Source organism: Oncorhynchus gorbuscha, linkage group LG22, assembly GCF_021184085.1.
Source record: "Oncorhynchus gorbuscha isolate QuinsamMale2020 ecotype Even-year linkage group LG22, OgorEven_v1.0, whole genome shotgun sequence".
Lineage (NCBI taxonomy): Eukaryota > Metazoa > Chordata > Actinopteri > Salmoniformes > Salmonidae > Oncorhynchus > Oncorhynchus gorbuscha.
Genome location: NC_060194.1, coordinates 48,460,281 through 48,470,065, shown reverse-complemented (window position 1 = coordinate 48,470,065; position 9,785 = coordinate 48,460,281). Strand labels below are relative to the sequence as shown.

General features: G+C 44.0%; 1 protein-coding gene across 1 annotated transcript in view; it reads left to right on the top strand.

Moving 5' to 3' along the window:
- The first annotated feature begins 274 nt into the window (after positions 1 to 274).
- ralbp1 (ralA binding protein 1) overlaps positions 275 to 9,785 on the top strand; it is a 66,057-nt gene continuing 56,546 nt past the window's right edge. Inside the window, exons 1-6 of the mRNA XM_046321944.1 lie at positions 275 to 342; positions 1,575 to 1,904; positions 5,356 to 5,483; positions 5,926 to 6,077; positions 6,381 to 6,523; positions 8,613 to 8,806. Of these exons, the coding sequence (XP_046177900.1) occupies positions 1,655 to 1,904; positions 5,356 to 5,483; positions 5,926 to 6,077; positions 6,381 to 6,523; positions 8,613 to 8,806 (867 nt within the window). The 5' untranslated portion in view covers positions 275 to 342; positions 1,575 to 1,654. The remainder of the gene's footprint in view (positions 343 to 1,574; positions 1,905 to 5,355; positions 5,484 to 5,925; positions 6,078 to 6,380; positions 6,524 to 8,612; positions 8,807 to 9,785) is intronic.

The window sequence follows — 9,785 nt, the reverse complement described above, 5'->3', positions numbered from 1 at the left end:
GGAGCAAAATAAATAAATAAATAAATACAGTAGGGGAAGAGGTAGTTGTTTGGGCTATTTATACAATGAAGACGACCTTTGTGTGGAAGTTGTCAGTCATTTCATAATATATCTGATCAAATATAAATGTTTTAGTTATTCATAAGTATATAGTTGAATACTCTTTTTTTAAAAGTTGATAAAGTTGGTCAAACTGGACTTGTAGTTGTAGTATCCCCAGGATTGCCCTCTAAACTACAACTCCCATAAAGCACCTATGGCCTCACTGCGCAGACTCAGCTCTGTTTATTTGGTACTCAAACAGCTAGCAGGAAGCTCCGTTAAGGAATTGCCCAGAAAAAGGTTAGTTGGCAAAGTGAAATATCTGATCCTATCTCAAAGTCGAATTTTAATAAAAATGCGGGTATATTACGTTGAAGTACTTATAGCTGCCTCGATGTAATTATCATGAATCTGTGAGCAATATTACCCGCGGGTGGCTGATAGCTAACGTTATCTATCTGGCTAGCTTTAACAACAGCAGTTAGCATCTGGGCCTCCATTCAAAGCCTAGTGGTTAGCAACAACCGTTGGTAGTTTGCACATCCGTTTGAGTCGGTTGTTTTACGTTCGCTTGCTCTCCTGGCTGCGTCTTCGGTCAACTACTTGTGATGTGTTGTATTGAACGGGAGTCCTAAGGCTTTATATCGTCGACACGGATTATCACCATAGGACAGCCATGATAAGGATCACAGACTGACCCCAGTGTTAGGCCTGCATCTTGATGCTCAACTAGTGTTTATTAAAGGCTGTATAGGTTAATGTGATTTTTTGTTGTTGTTTTAAACAATACATTGGACTAGGTATTTAGGTATTGGGAACCCCTTAGAAATGTGTGGAGCTGGAGGTGCGTCAGTCAAAAGGAGTAGCAACCATTGCCACCACTAGATCCAGTTAATCTCCTTTTATAGTTAAGTTAAGTGACCAAAAAGTGTTCTTTAAGTGGTTATAGGTAGCATTATCAAACTGTAGGTGATTTGAGATTCAGTTAAGTGGTGCCTGTGTGACAGTTTTTGCGGTCGGGTATGAGTTTTGCGTGGATGAGGTCCAAAATATATTTGAGCCCCATCTGGTGGCTTGGATTTAATCCAGATGTTGTTGTATTGTAGTCATGTACTGGTTTGGGATTTGACCCCAGTGGGCATCCTTAACGTAAGACGTTACTATTTTAATGGGTTGTAAATTCTGGGACTTTGGAAAATATGTACATTGTGTGCCATGAAGTAAATTGGACATGCAGTCATGCGGTCTGTCTGTGTCTTATTTCATTCATTATTTAATTCAGTCCGTCTAGTTCCGCATTAAGACAGAGACAGAGCAGTACTGTTTAACACAATGTGTGTGAACTGCCACCACTGTTTGTGTGGATGCAGTAGTATAGTTCGGTTGAGGTGGACTCCAAGAGATATCTATTATAACAGAGCCCCATCTGCTGGTTACAATTTAATACAGCAGTTGTATACTGAAACTATCAGATAATATGATTGTAATGTTTGACTAAGTATAAACTGTGTGTGTGCGCGTGTCCCCTGTAGGTGTAATGGCCCGGTGATGTGTTCGTGTCCCGAGGCGTGAAGAGACACCCAGGACTCTGTGTCAAGAGCAGTGCCCAGCCATGACCGAGTGCTTCCTGCCACCCAGTAGCAGCCCAGCGGAGGTTCGTCGGGCGGAGCACCCGGGAGGGGTGGCTCGTACCCCCAGCTCGGAGGAGATCAGCCCCACCAAGTTCCCCGGCCTGTACAGGACGGGCGAGCCCTCGCCCTCCCATGACGGACACCACCACCATGAGGTCATCGACACCGTGTCAGATGATGATAAAGACCACGGGAAGAAGAAGAACAAGTTCAAGAAGAAGGAGAAGAGGAGTAGGAGACATTACCTTTTATTACTGTTTATTTATTTATCTGTGGTTTACACAAGTCCTTCTTATTAAGAGTCTAACTTTAGGCAAAAAACACCCTCAAAAATAACATATTTAAACTTGTATTACCTGATCAATACACCATCATGCCAAGCCATTTAATGTTTAAAAACAAAACAAAATGGCTGAATAAGATATTTAGCTACAGATGTGCCATTTCTTACAGATCTCTACAGCTTCAGTCCAAAAACAAAATCCTGTAAAATGACGTCAACACGTACTGGAGGAGTTACTGACTAGCTACAGTGGGCTACAGTTAGCTAATTAACTAGCTACAGTGGGCTACAGTTAGCTAATGAACTAGCTACAGTGGGCTACAGTTAGCTAATGAACTAGCTACAGTGGGCTACAGTTAGCTAATGAACTAGCTACAGTGGGCTACAGTTAGCTAAGGAACTAGCTACAGTGGGCTACAGTTAGCTAATGAACTAGCTACAGTGGGCTACAGTTAGCTAATGAACTAGCTACAGTGGGCTACAGTTAGCTAATTAACTATCTACAGTGGGCTACAGTTAGCTAATGAACTAGCTACAGTGGGCTACAGTTAGCTAATGAACTAGCTACAGTGGGCTACAGTTAGCTAATGAACTAGCTACAGTGGGCTACAGTTAGCTAATTAACTATCTACAGTGGGCTACAGTTAGCTAATGAACTAGCTACAGTGGGCTACAGTTAGCTAATGAACTAGCTACAGTGGGCTACAGTTAGCTAACGAACTAGCTACAGTGGGCTACAGTTAGCTAACGAACTAGCTACAGTGGGCTACAGTTAGCTAACGAACTAGCTACAGTGGGCTACAGTTAGCTAACGAACTAGCTACAGTGGGCTACAGTTAGCTAACGAACTAGCTACAGTGGGCTACAGTTAGCTAACGAACTAGCTACAGTGGGCTACAGTTAGCTAACAAACTAGCTACAGTGGGCTACAGTTAGCTAACAAACTAGCTACAGTGGGCTACAGTTAGCTAACAAACTAGCTACAGTGGGCTACAGTTAGCTAACGAACTAGCTACAGTGGGCTACAGTTAGCTAACGAACTAGCTACAGTGGGCTACAGTTAGCTAACGAACTAGCTACAGTGGGCTACAGTTAGCTAACGAACTAGCTACAGTGGGCTACAGTTAGCTAACGAACTAGCTACAGTGGGCTACAGTTAGTTAAGGAACTAGCTACAGTGGGCTACAGTTAGCTAAGGAACTAGCTACAGTTAGCTAAGGAACTAGCTACAGTTAGCTAAGGAACTAGCTACAGTTAGCTAAGGAACTAGCTACAGTTAGGTAAGGAACTAGCTACAGTTAGCTAAGGAACTAGCTACAGTGGGCTACAGTTAGCTAATGAACTAGCTACAGTGGGCTACAGTTAGCTAAGGAACTAGCTACAGTGGGCTACAGTTAGCTAAGGAACTAGCTACAGTGGGCTACAGTTAGCTAAGGAACTAGCTACAGTTAGCTAAGGAACTAGCTACAGTGGGCTACAGTTAGCTAACGAACTAGTTACAGTGGGCTACAGTTAGCTAACAAACTAGCTACAGTGGGCTACAGTTAGCTAACAAACTAGCTACAGTGGGCTACAGTTAGCTAACAAACTAGCTACAGTGGGCTACAGTTAGCTAACAAACTAGCTACAGTGGGCTACAGTTAGCTAATGAACTAGCTACAGTGGGCTACAGTTAGCTAATGAACTAGCTACAGTGGGCTACAGTTAGCTAACGAACTAGCTACAGTGGGCTACAGTTAGCTAACGAACTAGCTACAGTTAGCTAAGGAACTAGCTACAGTTAGCTAAGGAACTAGCTACAGTTAGCTAAGGAACTAGCTACAGTTAGCTAAGGAACTAGCTACAGTGGGCTACAGTTAGCTAAGGAACTAGCTACAGTGGGCTACAGTTAGCTAACGAACTAGCTACAGTGGGCTACAGTTAGCTAATAAACTAGCTACAGTGGGCTACAGTTAGCTAAGGAGCTAGCTACAGTGGGCTAGTTAGCTAACGAGCTAGCTACGTCGCACATGACCAGAATGACACACTGCTGAACCACCAAATGCACATCCCATTTCTGTTTGAATTAAAAATTGTGTTAGACTGTTTTTTTGTACCTAAAGTTGACTTTTAAGATTCGAGAGTGAGAGCTGTCCTAGGAAGGATTAGATCCAACATCTCTTTGGAGAGGGATTTGTGACCAAAGTATACATTGGAGAGAGAGAGAGAAAAAAACACTCAAACTTGCATTTCAGACCGTTTCAAACACACTGGCTACAGTATTTCCTCATCGAGGATGATGTTATCGAGGAGGATGATCTGGCCAATCAGCGGTTTACTCGCGTGAATATTTTTGTACTTCCGGGGAACGCCCACACCATTCCAACATAGAAATTTAACGTACTTAATTGCACATTTTTGGAATGAAATCGATTTCACTCGTAATTGTAATTCATTTGAGGTCATATTTCACAGAAATCTGGAAAAAGTGGAAAGGTACTTTCATCCTTTGTTATAGTCAGGTAGCCTTTAACTCTTTATGCTCACTTTTATAGTCAGGTAGCCTTTAACTCTTTATGCTCACTTTTGGGTCAAAGCCCTCTCATGGTTCTTATGTGGGGGGGGGCTTATTGTTCCGCCTGTCTGTTTTTATCAGGGGGTTTCCATGGATAAATGTAGCTTTCCCTCCCAGGGCATAGTGACTAGAGAGAGACGGGGAGGGGGGAGGAGATGTACGGGGAGGGGGGAGGAGATGTACCCAGGCAGCGGTCTGATACACAGGGTCTCTAGCTGGCTGGAGGCAACAGGTTAGGTGTTGAGTAGGTCACCAATGATCTGATCTTGGACCAGCAGTTTGTTTGCTATTGGATGTGAGGAAATAACTTTTGAGGTTGGTTCGGGAAAACGAGCCGCCTGCCAGGTGCTGTGGGAATTGTCCTATATTGGAGCCTGACCTCTTTTCCTAGTCATCTCTCGCTCTCTCTCTTCTCTGCTATATTTTCTCTCTCTCTCTTCTCTCTCTTCTCTGCTATAGTTCCTCTGCTATATTTCCTCTGCTATATTTTCTCTCTCTCTCTGGCTCCCTCTCTCTCTCTTCTCTCTCTTCTCTGCTATAGTTCCTCTGCTATATTTCCTCTGCTATATTTTCTCTCTCTCTCTGGCTCCCTCTCTCTCTCTTCTCTCTCTTGTCTGCTATAGTTCCTCTGCTATATTTCCTCTGCTATATTTTCTCTCTCTCTCTGGCTCCCTCTCTCTCTCTTCTCTCTCTTGTCTGCTATAGTTCCTCTGCTATAGTTCCTCTGCTATATTTCTCTCTCCTCTCTTTCGTGCTTCTTGTTGACTACATCTGTGGTATTAGTGAGCATCAGAGAGAGGTGTGCTTTCTAACCTCCTCCTCTATCCTCTCCGTCCGTCCCGTAGCGGAGGGATACGCAGCCTTCCAGGAGGACAGCTCGGCGGACGAGGCAGAGAGCCCCTCCAAGATGAAGCGTTCGAAAGGTATTCACGTGTTTAAGAAACCCAGCTTCTCCAAGAAGAAAGACTTCAAGGTAAAGAATCAAACAAATGAACGTAAGTCGCTCTGGATAAGAGCGTCTGCTAAATGACTTAAATGTAAATGTAAACGTCACTGTTTTCATTTATTTCCCTTGCTGGAGAACTCTGTTTTAACACTCTGCTTTAATGCCCTGCTATTAACTTGTTAGTTTCGATAACCAGTGAAGCATTATTTTAATGTTATTATTTGCTATTACTTATGAGGATCCAGCGCTAAACCAATTTTTTGGGATCAGAACTATTTCTGTTTTCTCACTTTATATACGCCATTTATTAACAGACGCTTTCAACCAACGTGACTTCGTTATCCATGCATATATGTTACGTATGGGTGGGGGCCCGGGAATTGAACCCTCTACCCTGGCGTCGCAGACACCGTGCTCTTACCAACTGAGCTGCAGGGCACCAACGCGCGGTGTTTTTCCTGTCTCCCAGGTGAAGGAGAAGTGTCCCAAGGAGGACAAGAAAGACAAGAAGTCTAAAGACCTGACGGCAGCAGACGTGGTAAAACAGTGGAAGGAGAAGAAGAAGAAGAAGAAGCCCGCGGCCGAGCCGGAGCCCGTCCCAGTGGAGATGCCTACATTCAGGTAGACGGGACGGTTCAAGGTCCCAATCCCGGGCCTGATGACAATTTGACTGGGAGTGAAAGGCTGACTAGATCCTGTTGCTTGCAACCTGTGTGTGTGTGTGTGGCTGGACTCTGCTTTCAACCTGAGTGTGTGTGTGTGTGTGTGTGGCTGGACTCTGCTTTCAACCTGAGTGTGTGTGTGGCTGGACTCTGCTTTCAACCTGAGCGTGTTTCTCCGGGATTTGTGTTAAAAGCCAAAAGGAATAATATCTGTTTTTTTTACATTAAAATTATAATTTAAACTATCATTGTTGTTCCCCAGACCCATCTTCGGGGCTCCCCTGGCTGAGGCAGTGAAGAGAACAGCCCTGTACGATGGGATCCAGCTCCCTGCAGTCTTCAGAGAGTGTATCGACTACATCGAGAGCTACGGAATGAGGTGTGAAGGAATCTACCGTGTGTCAGGTATGTCTTGGTGTGTGAGGGGAATCTACCGTGTGTCTTAGGTGTGTGAGGGGAATCTACCGTGTGTCTTAGGTGTGTGAGGGGAATCTACCGTGTGTCTTAGGTGTGTGAGGGGAATCTACCGTGTGTCGTAGGTGTGTGAGGGGAATCTACCGTGTGTCAGGTATGTCTTGGTGTGTGAGGGGAATCTACCGTGTGTCTTGGTGTGTGAGGGGAATCTACCGTGTGTCTTGGTGTGTGAGGGGAATCTACTGTGTGTCAGGTATGTCTTGGTGTGTGAGGGGAATCTACCGTGTGTCTTGGTGTGTGAGGGGAATCTACCGTGTGTCTTGGTGTGTGAGGGGAATCTACCGTGTGTCTAGGTGTGTGAGGGGAATCTACCGTATGTCTAGGTGTGTGAGGGGAATCTACCGTATGTCTAGGTGTGTGAGGGGAATCTACCGTATGTCTTAGGTGTGTGAGGGGAATCTACCGTATGTCTTAGGTGTGTGAGGGGAATCTACCGTGTGTCTTAGGTGTGTGAGGGGAATCTACCGTGTGTCTAGGTGTGTGAGGGGAATCTACCGTGTGTCTTAGGTGTGTGAGGGGAATCTACCGTGTGTCTTGGTGTGTGAGGGGAATCTACTGTGTGTCTTGGTGTGTGAGGGACATCTACCATATGTCTTGGTGTGTGAGGGGAATCTACCGTGTGTCTTGGTGTGTGAGGGGAATCTACCGTGTGTCTTGGTGTGTGAGGGACATCTACCATATGTCTTGGTGTGTGAGGGGAATCTACCGTGTGTCAGGTATGTCTTGGTGTGTGAGGGGAATCTACCGTGTGTCAGGTATGTCTTGGTGTGTGAGGGGAATCTACCGTGGCCGTGTATACTGTGTATTAACTAGAGGTCGACCGATTAATCGGTAGGGCCGATTTCAAGTTTTCATAACAATCAGAAATCTGTATTTTTGGGCGCCGATTTGCCGATTATTTGTTATATACCTTTATTTAACTTTAGCAAGTCAGTTAAGAACACATTCTTATTTTCAATGACGGCCTGGGAACGGTGGGTTAACTGCCTCGTTCAGGGGCAGAACGACAGATTTTCACCTTGTCAGCTCGGGGGATCCAATCTTGCAACCTTACATTTAACTAGTCCAACGCAATAACGACCTGCCTCTCGTTGCACTCCACAAGGAGACTGCCTGTTACTCGAATGCAGTAAGCCAAGGTAAGTTGCTAGCTAGCATTAAACTTACCTTATAAAAAACAATCAATCATTCATAATCACTAGTTAACTACACATGGTTGATGATATTACTAGATATTATCTAGCGTGTCCTGCGTTGCATATAATCTGACTAAGCATAGGAGTATCTAAGTATCTGACTGAGCGGTGGTAGGCAGAACCAGGCGCGTAAACATTCTTTCAAACAGCACTTTCGTGCGTTTTGCCAGCAGCTCTTCGTTGTGCGTCAAGCATTGCGCTGTTTATGACTTCAAGCCTATCAACTCCCGAGATGAGGCTGGTGTAACCGATGTGAAATGGCTAGCTAGTTAGCGGGGTGCGCGCTAATAGCGTTTCAATCGTCACTTGCTCTGTGCCTTCTAGTAGTTGTTCCCCTTGCTCTGCATGGGTAATGCTGCTTCGATGTGGTGGCTGTTGTCATTGTGTTGCTGGTTCGAGCCCAAGGAGGAGCGAGGAGAGGGACGGAAGCTATACTGTTACACTGGCAATACTAAAGTGCCTATCAAATAAATATTGAAGACTCATGTTCTGAGCAAGGAACTTAAACGTTAGCTTTTTTACATGGCACATATTGCACTTTTACTTTCTTCTCCAACACTTTGTTTTTGCATTATTTAAACCAAATTGAACATGTTTCATTATTTACTTGAGGCTAAATTGATTTTATCGATGTATTATATTAAGTTAAAATAAGTGTTCATTCAGTATTGTTGTAATTTAAATAAATTACATTTTTTTTAAATCGTCCGATTAATCGGTATCGCCATTTTTGGTCCTCCAATAATCGGTATCGGTGTTGAAAAAATCATAATCTGTCGACCTCTAGTATTAACCCTCCCTCCTCCTCTCTCTTTCCCTCCCAGGTATGAAGTCTAAAGTGGATGAGCTGAAGGCATCGTATGACCGCGAGGAGTGTCCATGCTTGGAAGAGTATGACCCTCACACCGTAGCTAGCCTGTTGAAGCAGTACCTCCGAGAACTTCCTGAGAACATTCTGGGGCGAGACCTGGCTCAACGCTTTGAGGACGCCTGCAGTAGACCGGCTGAGGCTGAGAAGGTGAGGAGGTGATTTGATGACTAGCTTTAGATATTATTGATCGGTTTATTTTTTCACCCTCATCAATCTACACACAATACCCCATAACGACAATCCGAAAACAGGTCTTTAGAAATTTTTGCGAATGTATTACGAATTAAAAACAGACACCTTATTTACAGAAGTATTTAGACCCGTTGCTAGGAGACAAGAAATTGAGCTCAGGCGCATCCTGTTTCCATTGATCATCCTTGAGATGCTTCTACAACTTGATTGGAAACCACCTGTGGTAAATTCAATTGATTGGACATGATTTGGAAAAGCCTTTTGAATGTTGTATAACGTCTGTAGCCTGGTCAAGACAGTGTCATATTAAAATATAGTTGCCTACTCCACTTTGACCATGGGTAACGAATAAAACAGAGCAGTTGAATGTGCTTATGGTGGCCTGTTTAACAAATGCGATTGGATGGAGGCTGTACCATTTTAAGGTCTCTGATAGGTTCATTTGTTATTTTGTTACCGGATATACTTATCTGATCAGCTGGCCGTCTTAAGCATCGTGACTCATTTGAACAAATTGGCCTATGAGAAAAGCTTGCAGCTAGCCACCAGCAGCTAGCCATTAGGCCAATGGTTTAAACTATGGTATAAGCAAAAGTTCACAAGTTTAGCCCCTGTGTGTGTTTTCAAAAATAGTTCTAAAACAATGTATTCTTTGTCAGGTGACAGAGTTCTAGAACGGTGTTTTATTTGTCAGGTGACAGTTCTAGAACGGTGTTTTTTTTTTGTCAGGTGACAGTTCTAGAACGGTGTTTTATTTGTCAGGTGGCAGAGTTCTAGAACGGTGTTTTATTTGTCAGGTGGCAGAGTTCTAGAACGGTGTTTTATTTGTCAGGTGGCAGAGTTCTAGAACGGTGTTTTATTTGTCAGGTGGCAGAGTTCTAGAACAGTGTTTTATTTGTCAGGTGGCAGAGTTCTAGAACAGTGTTTTATTTGT